The sequence below is a fragment of the Onychostoma macrolepis genome, chromosome 11, assembly GCF_012432095.1.
Source record: "Onychostoma macrolepis isolate SWU-2019 chromosome 11, ASM1243209v1, whole genome shotgun sequence".
Classification (NCBI taxonomy): Eukaryota; Metazoa; Chordata; class Actinopteri; order Cypriniformes; family Cyprinidae; genus Onychostoma; species Onychostoma macrolepis.
Genome location: NC_081165.1, coordinates 11594727 through 11617866, shown reverse-complemented (window position 1 = coordinate 11617866; position 23140 = coordinate 11594727). Strand labels below are relative to the sequence as shown.

Below are 23140 nucleotides of genomic sequence, written 5' to 3'. Positions count from 1 at the left end.
AGACTAACCACTAGGCTATTGTTCTGACATGGCACTTTAAAACGAAATGTTCTCACTATGTTCCTGTACATACAGTACCTAAATGTGGTGTATGTAAAGATGCTGACTAACACTGTGTGTAAATGTCATTTGGTTTGAAGTGCTTTGGCATATTTACCTCTTCTGTGAGGCCGAGTACCGAGAGCAGGACTTGCCGTCCCAGGCACAATAAGGGTCCCGGGCCAAACAGCAGTCTGCGCAGGCCTCGCCATAGACGTCACACCTGTGCAGGGCCAAATGAGTCACACCAACCGCAGACGCCACATATAGTTGTTGCTGCAACAAAATGAAAACATATTGTTATGCTGAGTGATTGTTATCTTTCTCTGCTTTTAGATATATAATTTGATCCTAAAACTTCAAGGTACATCATTTTCTATTTTCAAACCTTTGCTTCAGCTCTAATGTGACTGTGCAGGTCTGTGCAGGTTTTGAACTGCAAATGTAAGCCTGTTCTGATAATGGAGCTTTTTTCCCTCCAGCATTTAGACACTTGACATTTCTGTTTTTAGGATCAGCTGTTTTAAATCAGCTTTTCTGGGAGGACTAGGGTTTATATTACAGCCTAGTAATGATGTCATGCTACATCTGCCAAAAATCCAAATCATGGTGAAAGAATAAAACACAAATGAAATGTAACATTTTATCTCCATGCATCTGTAAAATTGTTATCCTCATATGAAAGCGGCTTATGGATTACAGAGACAGATAGCAGCTGCATGTCTAGCTGAAGTGGGTTTGTTGTTGTCCTCTTCATGGGTTCGGGAATTCTTCCAGTATTTTATAGAAAAAAAATCAATATTTGTGAACCATGTTATCAGGTTTAGTGTAAAGCAAATTCTTACCCGTTTTGAAGAAATCTTCATAGTTGTGATAGCAGTAGGGACCTGAAAATTAAAGATGTAAAAATGTATTGTGCATGACTTTATAATTTATATATATATATATATATATATATACACATACACTACCATGCAAAAGTTTAGTAAGATTGGTTTTAAAAAGAAATGACTGCTTTAGCAAAGATGCATTGAATTTATTGAAAGTAAGAGTAAAGACATTTATAACGTTGTAACAAATTTCTGTTTCAAATAAATGCTATCCTTTTGAACTCTATTTCTATATTTTCTATTAAAGAAAATTACTTTTTCCACAAAAATATTGAGCAGCACAACTGTTTTCAACATTGATTAATAATAATAAATGTGTTTTGAGCAGTAAATCAGGACCATGTGACACTGAAGACTGGAGTAATGATTCTGAAAATTCAGCGTTACCATCACAGGAATAAATTACATTTTAAAATGTATTAAAATAGAAAACAGATTTTGTAAATTGTAATAATATTTTACAATATTACAGTTTTTACTGTATTTTTATTTAAATAAATGCAGCCTTGAAGAGTTGAAGAGACCAATCAGGATCAAGTATTCCAAAGAGCTGTGTAATATTAATAAGTTAGTGTACAACAGGAGAGCCAGGGCACAGATCTCACCTTAAAGACCTCCACTTCCTCCAGCACCAGTTCCTCTGTCTGCAGGTCATCTCTGGGCAGGACAATCACTTTCTGCACTGTACCTCTGTCTGTAGGCCAAAAGAAAGACAGTCAGTCCTCTTTCTAAGTGCACTTCCATCTTACAACAAGTTCCAAAACATTCAAAGCGCCATGATATTCCTCTGACACCTTTGTATCTATTCCATTTTCCAAGCCTTTTGTCTTTGCATCTTATGCCATGATAAAATCATGATTACTATCTTTCACTGAGTACAGAAACACTTGAGGTACTCTTTCTTTCCATCCCATCTACCGTGTAGACCCTTCACATTTTTTCACACACCATCCCTTCCTTTAAAAATCCCTCTTTTGTCTTTTGTTTTCCCTCTTTTTCACGGCATACTCATCTTTCAGCTCGGGTGTACCCTGTCAGGCTCTGTCTCTACTGGAAAGCTGAGGTATTTCAGTTGCTGCGTCCTAGCGAAATGCTTGTTTGATTTAAGCGTGCCATTGCATTCCTCCGTGCACGTCACCGGAGATTTATTGCAACCGGAGCAATACATCTAACCTGAGATTTGAATGCAGGCGAGTGCCAGCAGCTGAAAGCCAGGGACGTTCCTGTGAGTGCTTGTAGGTGCAATGGGCCGCGCAGAGTTGATTTAAAAGCCCATTAGACTCTCAGACTCACAAAGCAAGAAAAGCAGACATAAAGAGATAACCTACAGCACGGCGAGACCAAAGAATGATGTCATTTTGACTCTTTAAAGTTGGAAAAGGAGATGAGAGTTAGGCAGATCATCTGTTGTAGGTTGATGGACTCTCAAAGTGACCCTGCAGCCTTAAGGTACTGCATTCACAGTTTTAATATCAAGAATAGAATGGTGGAAACACAAAACCTTTAGAGTAAAGTAAATAGAGTCAGGCTGCGTTTACACTTGGCATTAACATGCGACATGTATCCGGATGTTGTCCACATACACATTGAAAAGATAAGTGTAAACGCACTTCTGATCGTAATACTATCCGATCAGCGTGTCCTGCTCCAGAGTTAGTCGAGGACGCATTGTGATCGGATCTCAGTGAAATGTAAATGCAATCCAGCCATCGTGTCTGCATTCGCAGGTCGACATCACGCAAAACGCCGCCACCCTTTTCAAAAGAAAACCCACCACTTCCGGTTGACTTTGCACCGGGCCATTCTCTGCAGACTTATTTAAATATTGCACGGGAAAGACAGATCCGATCGGTTATCCAGATAGAGAAGTCAGCTGATGTTGCCAAGTGTAAACGTGCCGCGTTCTGATTGACTGATGATCCAATCTGCTTGATCGGATCACGGTGATCGCATGTTAATGCCAAGTGTAAACGCAGCCTCAGATGCTTTCACCTCCTCTGATAAATGTACAGTACACGGAGAATGAAACTGACTATTTCCCTTTATCCTGCAGCAGTTTCAGTGTCTTGACAAAGGTTTAAAGACGACAGTTACTTTACCTAAAAAAACCTCATATACATACATTGATAATGAAAAATAACAAAAAATGTTTTTTGGTCTCACTTTATATTAGGTGGCCTTAACTACTATGTAAATACATAATAAAATAAGTTAATTTTGTATTGCAAAACAAGGAAACACTTTATTTTAAGGTGTCCTTGTCACACGTTACATGTACTTACTATTATAATAACATTAAATTATGCATAATTACATGCAAGTAACCCTAAGCCAAACCCTACTCCTAACCCTAACCATATAGAAGGTAGATAATTAATATTACTCAGTCCTTAAAATGTATAATTACACTGTAACAAGGACACCTTAAAATAAAGTGCACCCTAAAACACTTTTGCTGCTATTGAGGTGGGATATGGGTAAGGTTAGGGGCAGGTTTGGTGGTATGGGTAGGTTTAAGGGTGGGTTAAGGTGTAAGGGATGGGTTAACAGTGTAACTATAAATGCAATTACAGAAATTAATTACAGATGTAATTACATGCAGGTACAATGTAAAACCCATTTTTATATAACTATAATTTTTTTTTTTTATTAAAATGAAAACTTAACTAAATTGAAAAAAAATGAAAATAATATAAATTAAAAAAAGTGCACATTTTATTGCATATAACATGATAAGTTAACATGAAAAAAATAAAAATAAATAAAATAATTAAATATGTAAAAATCAGGCTAGTTTCCAAACTCACCTGTACCCAGGAAGAGTACTTCATAGTTGCCATCGGCTGCGGTCACCTGGTCCACAGTGATGGTGGTGAACTCATAGTCCGCATTGGTCCTGACCACCAGGGGGCGCTTGTGCACCGGATACACGGTGTTGTACATGGTGGGATGGTTCCGCATGAAGTTGATGACCTCGTCAGGGTAGTCTTTCGTGGATTTCATGTTAGGGGTGAAAGTCCCACCAGGACACTAAGCAAAAATGGGTAAAGGGGACCAACCTTAGCCAATGAGATCTCTGTATTCTCCTAACATTAAGCCTAACTTCTAAATGGGTATATCTAAGGCTAAACCCCAATTATAATTTGTGCTTTCAGCTTGGTTTGAGGCTTGATGAAGTTCAAGCTTGTTGTTTTAACCTTCAGCAGCAGGTTTAGATTAATTTATCTGTATCAGTATGCCAATAATTCATTTTATTATTGGTAGTCTGGTTCATAAGAGGGTGAAACTCACTGTTCCTGGACGAGGGTAGGGGATTTTTCCAGTGTAGGCCACCCACTGATAATTGGGACCTTCTTTGTGGGCAAAAGGTCCATTGAACACCATCCGAATGTCCGCCATGGAGTAGACGCAGACCGCTGAGCCTTTAAATACAGAGCTGTGGGAAAATGTGACAGTTTTTGTTATAAAGACCATTTATAGAACCATTAATATTAATAAGTATTTAAAATGGAAAAAAGCAGATGCAAATGCAGTGGGCAACTGCCCATGCTAAACAAGCCCTTCCAGTGTTTACTACAGCTTCCAGATGGAGGAAGACCTAGTCTGGTAACTCACCCAGACACAGAGAAGACCCCATAGATGACAGGATTTTTAGTGTCCTGCGTGGGCTGTATGTACACATCCCCTAAAAGACACAAACATAGAGGAGCATTGCAGTGACAAAGCTGGAGAACACTTTGCTAATATTTGCACTGCATAAATCAAGCACATTTAATGAATCTTGGGACAAACTTCCTGTGACTCAGAGTTTCTCACTGCATTTCACTCACCATCTCTGAAGTAATGAGAATTTTTTAAGTTTTTTTTTTTTTTTTAACAACAGCAACACTAAATCACACTACAATCTACAACACACACAAACTGCTTTTAACATTTTAAAAATAGATATAACACTTGGGTAAATAAGGTAGTAAACTGGACAGTAAATAATGTAAAGGAGACAGTCAGTGTTCAGAGAAAAGACATTGTCATGACTATTATGAAACTTGCTGAGCTGGCTTGCATAAACACTTATGTGTGCATATGAGTGTTTGTGTGTGTAAGGGAATAAGTGTGTTCACTGAAGTGCTCCACAGGGAGAACTCATAGGATAATAAGGATGAGGATAGCAAAGCATATGGTTCCTATTGCCTCACACACACATCCTGCCAACCATTATGTCTGAGTGTAGCTGTATAGTGCAGGTGAAGCATCATGTGTATATGGATCAAAGACATGGGCTTATAAGACAACCGAAAATTCATTCATAACTCATTCACAGTTCTTGAAACTCGTGATCTTATAAAAGAAAAATGCAGAAGACAGTTGTGGTATAGTTAATGCACATGTTCCAGATACATTGAGGAGTTAATGTCAGAGATGCAGGTTCAAATTCCGTCTGCAACATGTCCCATCCCCTTATTTTTCGTATGCTTTTAACTAAAAACACTTTAAGGACTCTCTTTTGCCCATGCCAATGCATTTGGCAACCTGAGGCAAACTTCCTCCCCCTTTCTCCTTCACAACAGGAGAACTGCAGTTAATGGCGTATATGTAAGGATCTTCAAAAAGGATGAACACACATACTTTTAAAATGACACATCTTTACAGCATTTTTTTTAACAAACATTTGGACATCTGGGACGAATTTGCCAAATTCTTAACATCTTCCAACTGTTAGGAACTCCAGTAAATGCAAAGCCAGAGTCTATGTTAAAATCCACACAATCACTCTTCACTGAATGAAAAAGGCAGAAAATGTCATTAAAAACATAAAACAGCATTTATTATCAACTAATGTGAACTACTTCAAAAGTGCAACAATCTACAATAGAAAGTAATATAGGATGGTATCTGATTTGTTATGCATCAATAATTCATTGGATTCCTAAAACTTATGCTATATTAATGGTTAACATTATTTTTCCTCACCCATGTGACCTTATAGAGAAAATCAATTATGATGGAAAATTATGATAATATAGATTGTGTACTCATGAATCATGCATAATTCTGAACATATATTCAGAAAGTGAATTACTACTCTTTTTTATTTTTTTAATCAACAAGGATGCATTAAAATGATCAAAAGTGACAGTAAAGATATTTATAATTTTACACATACTGTACATAAGCAGCACAACTGTTGAGCATCAAATCAACATATTAAAATAGAAAACAGTTATTTTAAATTGTAATAATATTTCACAATATTGCAATATTGTTTTTACTGTATTATTCTATCAAATAAAAGACTTCTTACTGACCCCAAACTTTGAAATCATTGTGTATATATAAGAGATCTAATTTCTAAAGAATGTAAATGTGTAATTATGATCATTCTGACTACTATGACACAGTGTACTTAACTCCCATCTGTATTATAATAAAAGCTTAATCCTGTTCATTAGTAGACCACCACAACTCACAACGAACTACAGCTTTATTGCCTTATTAAAAATGCCTGGACATCCCTCCTTCAACACACACAACTATATCCTCCATGAGCCTGTGTAAACATCCTCCCCACTAATAAAGAGCCAAATGTGTTTATACTGTGCTCGGGAGCCCAAATCTGCTCTTAATATGAGCAACAGCAATAAATTCCAGCATGATCATACTCCGCCGTTTCCCTACATCACTGGGGCCAATTAGTCTGGAAATGACTGTAAGTGCGAGAGAGAGACCCTTAGTGGACCCGGCATTCCTGTCGGTCCACCTGATCCGTCCACAGGGCATGGCCTTCTCTCTGGACGTCATCCCAACTCCCTTCAAGTCTCTCCACAGCTCATGGCACATCTCCCACACCTTCAGCTTTCTCAAAAGAGCCTTTTGTTCAGAAAAAAAGGGTGGCTTTCTGTAACACGGCTCCGAATAAGCCATTATCCATCTCAGCATATGGACATAGGGGGGGAATCTTGTGCCATATGGCAGGGAGGGTGAGGTACGTCACCTGGCCCGGTGTAAATGCAGACCTGGAGGCCCCCGTTAGGGGATCCAGGATGTTGTGGGTGGACGGAGGGTTTGCATGTGGTTTTGTAGTAGGGTGTGGGCGACATTGGACAGGGCCACTGAAACCTGACTAACCAGGAGAGGATCTTTCTCGTTCACACACAGCTACAGTGATCCCTGACTGGCCTCCAGCCAAAGCAAACCATTTTAAGAGCCGAGATGGGGCCTTTCAACTGACGACTTTATCTGTTGGAGATGAAAAGAGTGAGACGGAAACGGAGACTTACTGAGCTCATCGAAATGCGTTTCAATTCCATCAGCTCCTGGGACCGAGCAGATGAGACGTGCTTTCAGGAAGGTGCTCCACTTGTTGACCAAGCAGCAGTGACCGCCGTCATCGTTCTGTAAACACACACACGTTCAGAGCCGTCGGTTTGAGTCGAAATCAAAGAGAGGTGAAATAGCTGCATTTAATTCATGGCAAGCCCCTCCGCAGCGGGAGAGAGAGGAACAAACAGTCAGGAAAAGTTAGCTGTGAGAAGACAAGATTGCAAATAGTGTCTCGTCTGATTCACAACACACACCAATCTGGTCTGATGGCCGGCCAAATTTCAGGGAGAGGTGGTTGAGGAACCCTGATTTATCATCTGACTTCAATCACAACCTACTCGTTTGGAGGTACAGTATGAAGGGAAAGTTCACCCAAAATTGAAAAAAAAGCTGCAATTACTTAATCTTCATTTTAATGTTCCAAACCAGCTTCGCTTACTTTCTTCTGTGGAACACAAATATAGTGTAATACTGTAATACAGTAAATTGGGATTAGAGCTTTTAAGTTTCAAAAAAGGTAATAAAAACACCATAAAAGCATCAAAGTAGTCTTTAAACTAGATGTTAACTGCTATAAGACATTTCTTAAGATACGTTCTAAGAAGTTTTTAAGACTGTTTCTAATAAGTACAATTCTTGATTTTTTTCTAAAATATTTTAAGAACTTCTTTTTTCCTCATAAAGAAAGTGACAAACTTTCCGATTGTATGGTGGGCCTTGTCAAAGATGCACTTGTCAACTAAATTAAAAAAACAACATGTAAAGAACTTTTTGGTTTCCAGCAGATTACATAATATCCATAAGTATGCAAACTGTTTTTGCTGCAATACGCTTGATGGAAATCAATAACTTCATTAGACATTATTTTGGTGTTTATTAAGACAAGGTTATCCTAACTTTCAGAGGTTATTTACAGTACAATGATTTTTTTTTTTTCAGGCATTCAAACTCTTCTTAGGTTTTGTCTAAGGGGAAATGTTTTTGGGAATAAAAATAAAATAAAATTATTAATTTCATTCTTAAATTAGAAAATGATAAGAATAAGAAAAACATAAGAAAATGGCAGTTAGGAAGAACTTTATTCTTAAGAATGTTTTGTGAATCCGGCCCTGAATCAGTCCTATTTGTGGACAAATCATTCAGACTGGTTTTGTGAACTGGATCAACTAATTCAAAACAACTCAAAAGAACAATTAATTCATAAACTGGACTCACTACTTCACTCAAGACCATGCAAAGTAGAGCTAGGACTAATATTTTAATTTTCATCGACAGCTTACATTTCGCATGACTTCAACAGATTTGGAATATAAAAAGGAAAAATAAAAGGAAAAACCACAATTCATTTGATGCTTTATACCATTTTGGAGCTTGACATTCCCAGTCCTCACTGACATTAATTCAATAGAAATAAATGAAGAAATTTCCATTTTTGGGTGAACTACCTCTTTAACAGATGCAGCTAAATTAGTTATATAAGACAAACTGTATACATGATATGAATGATCATACCCCAGGCTCTCTCTACGTGTTTCATCTTTGATCGCATGACTCATTGTTATTAATAGAAGCTAAAGATCTTTGTGAGAGAGGGTGGATGGTGACCAGATGGGTTCAGATGTAAGATGCAGAATGGCTGGTTCTCCGGAGGGTGATCCATGAAGCCCTGAGCACAGGGGTGTGTTTGCGTGATAGGTCACCACATGACCCCGACTCATAAACAAAGACCTGGGGGGGCTGCACGGCAGAGACCACGCACTCATATAAACACACCCGTAAACACAAAACAGAAAGCAGATAAACACAAAAACCCAAACCACCCACACAAACACACATGCAATGTCATATACCACCATGTGGTTCCACATATGAAACAGCTCAATGAACACATGCATGTTACAAAAAATACACAAGCACAAACCCATTTACGAAGACACACACAAAGCTTTTACACGGTATATATGCTAATATTAAAAATATTTTTTTGTGTGTGTGTAAGAATGCATCGAATCCATCAAAAGTGACAGTAAAAAATTATGTTAAGAAAAATGGGTATTTCAAATAATTTCTGTTTTGACTTTCTATTCATCAAAGAAACCCTGAAAAATTGCATCATGGCTTTCACAAAAATATTAAGCATCACAATATTCAATACTGATAATGGCTGCTGAAAATTCTGCTTTGCCTTCACATGAATAAATTACATTTGAATATATTTAAATAGAAACCAATTATTTTACATTGCAATAATATTGGACAATATTACTTTACTGTATTTTTCTGAAAACAAATATTATTGACTCCAAACTTTTGAAAAGTGGTTCCTGTCATCGACTATGGTTGTTTTATTAAGCTATTTACAATTACCTTAATCCTAGCTAAGATTTTGAGTTAAAAATGACTACTATAAGGCTTCAAATTATTTATATGTAGCTCATTTATAGTCATATGGACTAATTATGATCCTTTTTTGCCCATTTTGAAACTTGACATTGTAAAACAAATTTGAAAATATCTTTAAAACATAAATTAGCCATTATCCAAACTCAATACATACTGCATTTTAGCTTAAAATTAAAAATAAATAAATAAATAAAAAAGGTTATTTGATCCATTTATGTGGGTTTTATATGGTTTAACGACATTTGTAAGGAACATTTCAGAATTTATCCCTCGAAGTACAGCCAAACACAAACACATACACAAGCTTACATTAAGCCCAAGAAGATGCACCACAAACCCCTGAGTTTACCACTGTGGCTCAAGCCTGCCGTTCCATGTTTGTTTTCATTGCCCTGCTCAATTTGCAGTTGTGGTCTGGCGCTATTTTCATTAAGAACTTGTGGTTAAGCTCCGCGCTCGGGACAAATCGCTGTGGTGCTAGTGAATAAGCCATCTTTTCCATTGCATGCTCTGGTGAAGAAACTCTGTCATACGCAGAACGGCTGACCTGACAGGTCAAAAGATCACAGGTTCAGGGGTCACATGGATAGAGAGACGTATTGTAAGCAGGGAGGTCAAATATGTGTGGATTTCAGCACGTCAGCGGCAAGCAAACAGTAATGACACAGTCAAGTATCCACAAACCACGGCTCGCTCTCTCTCGGCTGTAGCTGGAATCTCTCTCAGAAATGCTGAACGGTACAGAATGTTTCAAACTTTGGCTCATATTTATCACATCATATTTTAGGTAAGAGATTTTAGCTCACCAGGCAGATTCGGCCGATGCGTGACTGTGATTTGGGGCTCTGGCCCATCTCAGAAGACTTCTCACGGAAGAAAAAGTAGAGTTTGTCATCGTTTTTTTCATTGCTTTCAGGGATGAGGTGCACATGTACAAATGAGGGGTCTAAGAAAAAAAAGAGAAAGAGGGAGAGAAAATGCAAATGTCATTTTTCATTTTGCACAATTAAAAATCTATCAGCCTGAGAAATTGCCTGAAATAATTAGGACTATTTAAGTGATCTGCATAAAGGTGAAAATGGAAAAGTAAAAATGGAGAAAAACTTTAGGTTACAATATATAAAATAATATAAATATATAAACACACAATCCCATACAAAAAACCTAAACTAAACTAAAAAAAAAAAAAACAACAAAAAAATTAAATTTAATAAAAAAATGTAATTAAAAATAAAATAAAATCACTCATATCCACTTATTTACCATTTAGCCATCTTGAGTTGTATTGGTCAGTGCGCATGACTGCATTTTTCCCCAAAGTTCGGAAAATAGCAGAGTCTGTTCCCATGAAGTCAATATACACCCCTGCGTACAGTTCTCCATCTAAGAGTTAAAAAAACAGAAAGATACAAAGAGAGTCAGAATCCAAGTATCTGTGAATGTGAAAGAATTAAACATTTGATTTATAAGCTTTTTTTTTTTTTTTTTTATACTGAAACATCAGCCACACCCATGATGATGGATTATTGCCAGGAGATCCATCAAGGCACAGAAAAGAACATTTAACTGATCAAATGCTCAACTTACAGTGAAATTACAGAGACAATCAGTCGAGAGAATGATTTTTTTCAGGAGTATATATAATTTTTTTAAAATTTGATTAATAATTATTTGATTAAAAATTATTCTTAGTATTATTATTTTTAACAATAATACGTTAATTATGCATATGTTAAGAATTTGACACTAACACTGTACAACGATATAAAGCTTGGCGGCAACTGCCAACTTACATTACACACTGCACAAGATTGATGCCCACTGGGTCTCATATGCGCTGGTCATTATGCATGTGCATGTGAGGGGTTATTATTGCCTCTGGAGGAATTTGTTCCTTGTTAAGTAGTGTGGAGGTCAAGTGTGTGTGTGTGTGTGTGTGAGCAGAACCCAGTTGCAGGCCATTTGAGCAGGTGTCTCAGCATGTAGTTGGCAGAGGCCACGGCTGTTAAGGAGGGGCCGGAGAACCACGGCCAGGCGGAGCGCTGTCATGAGCGGTTCTCATGATTAATTCCCTCTCTGAGGAATCCAGAACACAGGGCCTGCTCGTTTTTGCCCACACTTGCTTCTGTGTACAGCGGGAGATACGAGTTCAATCGGAGGAGTTCGTAGAGGAAACATGCTGGATGTAGAATGAGTTTGTTGACAATCTATTTGCTCTGCCCGGCGGCGGTTTTTCCGATGGCATATCAAAACTGTTGATTCTTAGGGGAAGTCTAGGTGCCAACCTGTCCGAACGCCTTGTAAATTCAACCAAACAACTCTAATATATGAGGTGGTAGTTAAATACAACCAGACAGGCAAGCACTAAAGTGTTCTTTGGACGAATAGCATGCCAAATTGTTTGCAAAAGCTTCCTTGTCATGTTTGTTTGTGGCTTTTAAGGTCGCACTTCATGTAAGACTGTGATAAAATGTTTTACTGGCTTAGCTAAGTGGTTTTGCTAGTTGTGGGCTTTGCTAAGCGATGCTGATTAGATGGTTTAGCCGGCTGTTTTCCTAGTCAAGGGTTTTTCTGAATTACCTGCTGTGTAAGCCTTGCTAAATTGGGGCTTTGTGTTGTTCTTTGGACTCGGCTGATGACGTGCTAGTTTGGGGATTGTTTAGTCAGGAAAAAGCTACAACAGATTTACAACAAATTAGTCACAAAATACTGTAGATTTACAAGTCCTAAGAAACATATGGTTTTAAAATGGTCTAGAGGTAATATTCTTTAACTTACAAATACTCTGATGCAAATACTTCGCTAATGTGTTATTTTTCAGGTTGCTAGCTAAACGCATTTTAAAGACTAAGACTGTTTACTCCTATGCACTTCTACAAATAGAGAAACTAAAAAAGAATGCAACACACACTTGCAATGATGAGCAAAATCAAGTTACCATTCCATTCAATCTACATTCATAAACTTGCATGTGTTCCTATCTAGGGCTGCATAATTTGTGTGGAAAAAAAAGAATGAATTGGGAATAAAGACGACTACTACTACTACTACTACTACTACTACTACTACTACTACTCATCATTATTATTATTATTATTAAATGTTAACAAAATAGTAAATATTGCCATTTTAATACTGTAGATTTTTTTTAATAAACATTTAACTAAGAATTTAATTTGACAGTACAGCTGTAAAACTTATTATTAAAAATATTAATATTTATGGCTGTCCGATTTTTTTCATTTTCAAGTGTCAACCATCAAGCTTTTATATTTTGGCAGAGTTGACAGTTTCTCTGTGAAAATGGATCATAGGTAATCTCTCTAAATGTAAAGATTGTTTTGCCTCAAACACCATTCTGAAACGACCCCGTTACCAATGATCTATAAACCGTCGGGTTTGCTAGTGCATGAAAACTCGTAGTGAGAAGCATCATTAGAAGGCTTGTTAGAACACTCTGTGCGCTTGGTTCATTCGCATGTTTCAATATAAAAGGCTTTTACTGCCATCTGAGTTCTCCATTATGAGTTACTCAGAAATCATGGTTTGGACTTTTTCAATACACACCAATAATGCAGTGATTTCTCCATTTAATACAATTTAATTGTCACTAAGTCAAGAAAGGTATCATCTCATGAGAAAATGCCAAGTTGTTTCTAAGGCGTGCAGGAAAAGCCACTAGTTTTTTTGGGCAATAGCTGTGCAAAAAGTCTTCTTAAAGAGTGAGTGGCTTTGAGTAGATACTAAAGTGAATGCTCATGAGGATAAAAAAAGTGCCATTTTTAGTAGTAAAACAGGTACAAAAGACTGCACAATATGGCTGTTCACCTAAGTGGAAATATGTTTCCACAATTTTAAATGGAATCGCTGAAAGGCCTTACTAATCAAAGCAGAGACGCTGTTCAGTTTTGGATCATATGGGCACTTTCCCTTCCCAGAATCCTCCTTGCCGGGCTCCAGATGGAAGACGTATTCCTGAAAGGGAAATTGAAAGCAAAGATTAGCTTTCTCTGTCTTACAGTCAATAATTCCGTAGAAACGCTTTGCATATATCCTCAAAGCCCTATAAAACATGACATGGATTTAGTTAAGGTTAGGCATGTGACGGCAAAGACTACGATGCACAGATGGAAAGAGAAAAGCAATAGTGCAAAATTAAATAATCTCAAAGACAGATCTCTGAATACAATGTGCAGATAGAAAGTTTCGCTATCCAAACTTTTCTGCTCATCCGTAGCCTGCTAACACCTGTCTAATCCTGTATCGTGAGCGTGGCGGAATGGCTTACTGACACTGGCCCATCCCAGAATCCCTCAGGCATGATGTAGAAACACTGACTGACAGGAATTTGGATGTGCGATTTAGGAACTGCCACGAGCTTGTGCTGACATGCCCCGAAGACTTGCCATGAGCCAGATCCATAGCTTTCTAACCCCAAATTTTCCTTTACAGTCACAGGAGGAGATGGAGGAGTGCAGGACATTTCTAATCTTATCTATAAACATTCATTTAAAGGAGAGCGGAACGGCTGTCAAAATATTCAGAGTTGTCCAGCATTAACAGATTACCTTTCACCCATTATTAAAATCAACACTGCAGAAACAAACCAACACTGGCAGCTCCTGCAGGGTTGCCTTAAATTAGAAACGTTAAATTTGAAACAGACACCCTCTATTCTTCTGTTTGACAGTTGATATGGAGCATTGAATGGAAATTATAGTGTGCTACAAAAACTGCTCAATTTTGTGAGAATTATCTTTTTTTTAAATTAATAAATTTTTTTAAGTTAAGTTTTCAAGTTTGGGCTTGCCATCAATTCATGCCAAATTTAGTTTTATTTGTTTCTCCAATGATTTTTCTTCCCCCCACTATGATGTTGTATTTATACATATAAAAATGTAAGTATTAAATAAATATAAATGAATAAATATTCATTTGGATTAATCATTTTTATTAATAAGGGAATTGATTAATTTGTTTTCCTTTTTACAACTCACATTTTTATTTAATTAATTATTTTTTATAAATTGATTTTAAAATATAAAAATAAATGTATTTATTGGTTATTTGCATTTCCGATAACCAATTGAACGCTAACCAGTCAGGTTTCAGGAGTGGCCATTCACCTGAGACTGCACTACTGTCAGTCACTGAAGCCTTGCAGACTGTGAAAGCTGATGCCAAATCAACAGTTCTTATCCTGCTGGATCTATCTTTCGCTTTTGACACTGTGAATCATCAGATCCTCCTGCCCACCCTCTCATCACTGGACATCACAGGGATTCCACTTCGCTGGTTTGAATCCTATCTTGCAGGTAGGTCTTTCCTGAGGAGGGGAGGTATCCACAGAACATCAACTGGTCACTGGGGTTCCTCAGGGATCAGTTATTCGACCCCTCTTCTTCTCCATTTACACTACATCACTGGGACCCATCATACAGGCACATGGTTTCTCCTACCATTGCTATGCGGATGACACAACTTTATCTTTCATTTCAACCAGATGATTCAATGGTAGCTGCACAGATCTCAGGCTGCCTGGCCGACATCTCGGCAAGGATGAAAGAACATCACCTGCAGCTCAACCTGGCAAAGACTGAGCTTCTTGCCTTCCCTGCTCCTCCAACTCCACAAGCATGATTTCACCATCCAGCTAGGTTCCTCAATAATTACCCCAACATGTTCGGTCAGAAATCTTGGTGTAATCTTTGATGATTAGCTGACTTTCAAAGACCACATTGCAAAAACTGCTCCATCTTGCAGGCTTGCATGTTAAAACATCAGAAAGATCAGGTCCTTCCTATCGGAGAATGCTGCACAACTTCTTCCAGGCCCTTGTTATTTCTAGGCTGGACTACTGCAATGCTCTTTTGTCTGAACTTCCATTATACACAATCAAACCTCTACAAATGATTCAGAATGCAGCGTCACAACTAGTCTTCAACGAGCCCAAAAGGGCCCACGTCACACCCCTCTTCATCTCCCTGCACTGGCTACCAGTTGCAGCTCGCATCAAGTTCAAGACATTGATGCTTGCATATAGAACAGCCACAGGCTCAGCACTACCTCCACTCACTCTTACAAATCTACATCCCCTCCAGAAGTCTGAGATCTATAAGTGAGCAACACCTCGTGGTACCTTCACAGAGAGGCACAAAATCCTTGAAAAACAAGTTCCTGACTGGTAGAATGATCTTCCCATCACCATCTCGAATGCTGAATCCCTGACCATTTTCAAGCGACAGCTGAAAACTCATCTTCATCGTCACCATTCGACTTTGCTTTCTCTTTTCTTAACCCCCACGTCTAGCTTGTACTAGTATGAACAATACCTGCAACTTTTTTTATTACGAGCTCTTCGAGAATTGGTGCTCCATGAGCTGAAATCTAACAATAACTTAAACTGGGTTTAAAAGATGCTAATAAACCATATTTTCACATTTTAACTTAGAAAAGGCCTGTTTGGCAGTGGTAGTACGTTTAGATCGTTCAGTCAACAAAAGTGTAGTGTAAGGATTTAGTCTTTACATTCTGATGCTCAAACCTAGAGTATTGTACTTGGAGGGAGCTGAGGTCATGAGAAGGTTAAGCGCTTCTTCCTGTGATGTGAAATGTAGGACGGCTGAAGTATTTGAGTAATGTTTAGCTGTGTAGGTCTATTATTCCATCTGCTTCTTTGTGTTTGGTAGAGCCGACTTGTGTTTGCTCTGGATCAGCCACCTAAAAGTTTAGCATTCACTCCTTTTGAGGGCAGGAACGCTGAGGTGAGCGATGAAAATAAAACCAAGAAAGTTACGTATTGCAAGTTAGTTATTTATTAAGAAACTGCAATAGTACCAGAAAAAAGAAAAGAAAAAAAACCCTTTTTTTTCGGAGTATATAATGTTCCATTGCAAAATCTTGCAAATTAACAATTAACTAAACTCAGAAGGTAGTTTTGCGGGTTGAACTACAAAGAGAGAAACATTCAACAAGCTAAGACATTACAGAAGAACAGAACTTAAACATAGATCAGCCAACAGAGGTTAACCATAAAGACATATATTAAAACTAAAAGAAAGTGAAGACAAAAAACAAGATGTGAGACACAGAACAAAGCTTTGAAAGAAAACATGTTAGAAAGACAAGACAATGTGTTAACAAAAAACATCCAGACATCAGCCACAGATGAGGTGGAACAAGAAAGACACAGAGGAATGAAGAGCATGCAGGTTATGCATCTTTAGACACAAGGAGAGCCAACGGGCTCACGACAGACGTCCAGATCCGTGTCCCACCTGCAGTCCTGTCTCATCAAACACTGTTTCAGGTTCAGCTGCACGACTAGCTCTTCCTCTGGTCTGGGGCATCTGGAGATGCATGGCAGTCTAAAATAGAACATAGTCACATGATCCATGATGTTACTCACTTACCAAGCACGGTTGTCCCTTTTAAAAAAAATAAAAGAGGATAAGTTCAGCTAGGCACTGAGGTGACCTTTAATACTCAGAGAAAACAAATATTATTACATGCATGTTTATGTATGTGTATCTATGAATGCTTTTTCAAGTGAAACATACATACATACATACATACATACATACATACATACATACATACATACATACATACATACATACATACATACATACATACATACATACATACATACATACATACATACATACATACATACATACATACATACATACATACATACATACATACATACATACATACATACATACATACATACATACATACATACATACATATATACATATATATATACATACATACATACATATATATATATACATACATACATACATACATACATACATACATATATATATATATATACATACATACATACATACATACATACATATATATATATACATATATATACATACATACATACATACATACATACATACATACATATATACATACATATATATATATACATACATACATACATACATACATACATACATACATACATACATACATATATATACATACATACATACATACATACATACATACATACATACATACATACATACATACATACATACATACATACATACATACATACATACATACATACATACATACATACATACATACATACATACATACATACAGGCAAAAAAGTATTTAGTCAGCCACCAATTGTGCAAGTTCTCCCACTGAAAAAGATGAGAGAGGCCTGTAATTTTCATCATATTTCATCAAAATGAGAAAAAATCATAAAATCACATTGTAGGATTTTTAAAGAATTAATTGGTAAATTCCTCGGTAAAATAAGTATTTGGTCACCTACAAACGAGCAAGATTTCTGGTTCTCACATACCTGTAACTTCTTTAAGAGGCTCCTCTGTCCTCCACTCGTTACCTGTATTAATGGCATCTATTTGAACTCGTTATCAGTATAAAAGACACCTGTCCACAACCTCAAACAGTCCAACTCCAAACTCCACCATGGCCAAGACCAAAGAGCTGTCAAAGGACACCAGAAACAAAATTGTAGACCTGCACCAGGCTTGGAAGACTGAATCTGCAATAGGTAAGCAGCTTGGTGTGACGAAATCAACTGTGGGAGCAATTATTAGAAAATGGAAGACATACAAGACCACTGATAATCTCGATCTGGGGCTCCACGCAAGATCTCACCCCGTGGGGTCAAAATGATCCCAAAAATCCCAGAACCACACGGGGGGACCTAGTGAATGACCTGCAGAGAGCTGGGACCAAAGTAACAAAGGCTACCATCAGTAACACACTGCGCCGCCAGGGACTCAAATCCTGCAGTGCCAGACGTGTCCCCCTGCTTAAGCCAGTACATTTCGGGCCCGTCTGAAGTTTGCTAGAGAGCATTTGGATGATCCAGAAGAGGATTGGGAGAATCAGATGAAACCAAAATAGAACTTTTTGGTAAAAACTCAACTTGTCGTGTTTGGAGGAGAAAGAATGCTGAGTTGCATCCAAAGAACACCATACCTACTGTGAAGCATGGGGGTGGAAACATCATGCTTTGGGGCTGTTTTTCTGCAAAGGGACCAGGACGACTGATCCGTGTAAACGAAAGAATGAATGGGGCCATGTATCGTGAGATTTTGAGTGAAAACCTCCTTCCATCAGCAAGGGCATTGAAGATGAAACGTGGCTGGGTCTTTCAGCATGACAATGATCCCAAACACACCGCCTGGCAACGAAGGAGTGGCTTCGTAAGAAGCATTTCAAGGTCCTGGAGTGGCCCAGCCAGTCTCCAGATCTCAACCCCATCGAAAATCTTTGGAGTCCGTGTTGCCCAGCGACAGCCCCAAAACATTACTGCTCTAGAGGAGATCTGCATGGAGGAATGGGCCAAAATACCAGCAACAGTGTGTGAAGACTTACAGAAAACGTTTGACCTCTGTCATTGCCAACAAAGGGTATATAACAAAGTATTGAGATGAAATTTTGTTATTGACCAAATACTTATTTTACACCATAATTTGCAAATAAATTCTTTAAAAATCCTACAATGTGATTTTCTGGATTTTTTTTCTCATTTTGTCTCTCATAGTTGAGGTGTACCTATGATGAAAATTACAGGCCTCTCTCATCTTTTTAAGTGGGAGAACTTGCACAATTGGTGGCTGACTAAATACTTTTTTGCCCCACTGTACATATACACAGTATATATATATATTAAAAAGCATCACTGCAAGTATCCATCACAGTAAAGGAAATCCCAGAATGCACTGCACAGAGCTTAATGTATGATGAAAAAATACACAAAAACATTTTATATTACACACATTTTTTTTCCTATCACACATATCACATTTTACATGTGTGCAATCAATTCATGCCAATTTTTAGCTTGTTTTTATCTTTCACATGTATGTGAAATATTTAATACTTCTCCATTTATATTTAATTTTTAATACTTTTACATACACATTTAAATTAGTACAGTATATAAAAATATTAATAAATGTAATCATATTAATAAATGTAAAACAATTGACAAAATAAAAATATAAAAGTTATATTTATACATTTTATTAATATGACAATTGCTTTGATTTGTCTCCTTGTATTCTACCATTCTATCATTTACGTTTATATTTAATACTTTTATTATAAACAAACTATTTTACACACTATTTATGTGGATTTTTTAATTTTATGCTTTGCTTACTGTATTGTGTTTGTTCAATATCACTTCAGTAAGGATGTTACTTTGGTAGGGGAAGTTGACTCCTGCAACATAAACCAGCCTAAGGTGGTTTAAGTTGGTCTTGCTGGTCTCCCAGTCTCTAAAACCGGCAAAACAGACCTGGTTTACTGCACTGTTTTTTTTAGCATGGACATCAAATTGCTCACTAGGTTGTGGAGTTAGTGTGTGAAAGATATCAGGCTCTACAGATATCTTGAAGTGTAAAGTAAAACTCGTCTGGGATTGTGGTGTCATGTGTTCACACAGATGCTTATCGTAGCAGATGCTGTCGGATGGTTTGACCATGATGAGTTGCACAGCCGGCTCTCGGAAAACCCCAAAAATCAACATTGAGAGTCAGCACGTCTGCTGCAGCCACATGTGTTTCTTTCAACACACTGTCTTGGGTAGAGTCTGAAGGCAAAGACTGGGCTAGCATGCCAAAGGCCTGCTGCAGTCAGCCACATCTGGATGTCTTTGGATTAATGTGCGTCTGTATGTGTTAGACGTGATGTGTGTCGTGCTCATTGGGACAGACTTTGAGATGTTTGCCTGACTGGAGGACTTTGTGGATGCAGTCTGTGACCCAGGTTTCCTGTCTAAAAAGAGCTGGGTGTTAAAGGGTATGATATCACCTCTCAGCTCTTATAGAAACATTCACACGGGGAGGGCATAAAAAGGATGTGTGCCAGTCCTGGGAAATGTTGAGGAAATTCATTATTATGGTGAGCTACAGACCAACAGCACCATACTGAGACGCTATAATGGGAGCTCCCATAGCATAACACCCTACATAACAGATCTCAGGCTTGAAACTAGGAAAATATAGGAATAATTCTGTAATTATTTACTTACTCTCCTGTTATTCTAAACCTATATGACTTTCTGAACAGCATTCAATGCAGGTCTTTAGAGATATATATGATATATATGATATGACATGATATATGATATGATATGATATGATATATGATATAAGATGAGACAATACAATACAATACAATATGTATTAATTCATTTATTTTAATATTTGTATTTTATTTTATTGGTTAAATTTTTTATTTTATTTTCACTATTATTATTACTACATTAATATAAATACTGTATTATATAAATTATTTTAAGTATATAAATAAGTATTATATTAAGTGTTATTAATATATAAATAAGATTTTACATTTACAAGTTTAACATTTTTGTTGCATTTTGAAAATGCTGCCTTGGTATTTAGCTGAAATAAAATAAGTTTAAGGTTTTTTTCTAAATATTTCATTTTATTTCAGTGATCATTTATTTTATTTCAAGTTAGGAAAATGGTTTTAGCTGAAAATGGTATATGGTTTTGGTTTTAGCTGTAGTTATGGTTTTGAATGACAAAGTTGCATAAACAATGACAGAATTTTCATTTCTGGGTGAACTACCCATTATGAAATGCATAACCAGGTCAAATAAGTGTTAGCTTAGGTGTGATTTTATAAGCATGTGTGTTTAAAAAATATATATATGACTTCTATTAATTCCACCTTAAATGTCCCTGAGCCGTCATTAGAGAACAAGTGTTGTATTTAGAGAGCCGAAAGTGCTAGCTGCACAAGCAAGGGTCCTAAAAAGGCAAAGAGGGTCCACAGAGTGATGCCTGGCTGGAGTGAAGAAACTCAAGCTCTTCAATTAAAGAGTAAGACTAAACAGGGGAGAGAGTTATAGCGCGCTGGGGAAGGCAGCTGTGAAGGTGAACACCAGCCAACACCTGGAGGGTTTTTAATGGGGGAGGAGGTGACACAGGGGGACGGTGAGTGAGAAATCACACTTGATGAACTGTAAGAGTCGGTAATGGATAGATTTGTTGAGAAAGCTGAAAAAGGAATATCTATAAATATAGTAAGAACACCTGTCCCTCACAGGTATCCAGGTGTACCCGCAATGTTTAAGACTCTCATGCCCTGTTACCCCACTCTTACCATAGGTTTGCGTCCTCTGTTGACATAAGTGCAGACTGGGTTGTAGGCGCCCGTCCCGCACACATACAAGTGTGTCCTGTTCCACGGCTCGATCAGACGGATGAAATTACCACACTCGCCCTGAGAGAGGAAACAATCACAGTAATTATTTTCACACATGTATGTGACAGACTGAACAAAAGAGCCATTAGACCAGACATTAAAATAAAAAGTGAAATTGTGGCTTTTAGTTCCAGTCTGTTGGATTTTAGGTTGTGTTAGCATTACATGCTATCACTAAACGCTAAGAAAATAAACTTTAGGCAGATATAAATATTTGAAAATTAGTCCTTCATTTCTGGGAAAACAGACCAAAACTTTGATGGCAGTATTCAGAGACTGTTTGTCCAAAAACAAGAACTGCAACAATGCCAGAAACATACTTTGCTAGTATGCAAACACAGATGCTAATGTTTGACCAATGCAATCAGGTATATGGGTAGCTAGCTATAAACATGTCAGCATTTTAAATCATTTCAAATTTAAACTTTGATGCTCCACTTTCACTGGAATTGACCTCAAAGAGAAAGTGGCTGTAGAAGACTATGCAATATCATAGTTTATGATAACACTCACTATGACGCAGTTGCTCTATTCATTTTGTTTTGATACTAAGAGCCTTTCAAAATTCAGATTTTTAAAACATTTTTTGTAAGAAGTCTCTTATGCTCACCAAGGCAACATTTATTTGGTCAAAACTACAGTAAAAATATTGTGAAATATTATTACAATAAAAAAAACTATTTTCTATTTCATTTTATATATTAAAATCCAATGCATTAATTTATTTAGCAGCCATTACTCTGCACGTCACATGACGCTTCAGAAATCATTTGAATATGTTGATTTGCTGCTCGAGAAAACATGACGCTTAATATTTTTGAGTAAATTGTGAAACATTTTTTTCAGGATTTCTTTGATGAATAGAAAAGTGTGAAAGAACAGCATTTATTGGAAATAGAAATGGTTTGTAACATTATTAATGTATTTATTGTCATTATTGATCATTTTAATGCATCCTTGCTGAATGTAAGTATCAGTATCTTGCCCCGAAATTTTGGATTTCATCAACAAACATGCATTCACAGAGTATCAATAGGCAGCTAATCATGCTTTTGTATAGCTGTAATGAAAATGAAAGACTAATCCACCCATTTAAAAATGTATAACTTCCTGTTTTATTAGGAAATCACAGGAAAATAAGCATCCAGTTATTTCCTAGGTTTTTAAACTGGCATTTATTTAAGCAACGTTACGTTCGATAATTCAAAAGAGTCAAATCAGAAAAAAACCTA

At 37.2% G+C, this 23140-nt stretch overlaps 1 protein-coding gene across 2 annotated transcripts in view; it reads right to left on the bottom strand.

Moving 5' to 3' along the window:
- Positions 1-23140, bottom strand: part of sema3fb (sema domain, immunoglobulin domain (Ig), short basic domain, secreted, (semaphorin) 3Fb) — a 66327-nt gene that overhangs the window by 5963 nt on the left and 37224 nt on the right. The window contains exons 5-16 of one of the 2 annotated variants that reach the window (XM_058790858.1): positions 21807-21926; positions 16931-17020; positions 13535-13628; positions 10917-11036; positions 10460-10599; positions 7208-7322; positions 4545-4614; positions 4221-4365; positions 3737-3959; positions 1535-1623; positions 885-926; positions 158-315 (exon numbers count right to left, since the gene is read on the bottom strand). In XM_058790858.1, the coding sequence (XP_058646841.1) occupies positions 158-315; positions 885-926; positions 1535-1623; positions 3737-3959; positions 4221-4365; positions 4545-4614; positions 7208-7322; positions 10460-10599; positions 10917-11036; positions 13535-13628; positions 16931-17020; positions 21807-21926 (1406 nt within the window). The remainder of the gene's footprint in view (positions 1-157; positions 316-884; positions 927-1534; positions 1624-3736; positions 3960-4220; positions 4366-4544; positions 4615-7207; positions 7323-10459; positions 10600-10916; positions 11037-13534; positions 13629-16930; positions 17021-21806; positions 21927-23140) is intronic. The other variant, XM_058790857.1, reaches the window with a different exon arrangement.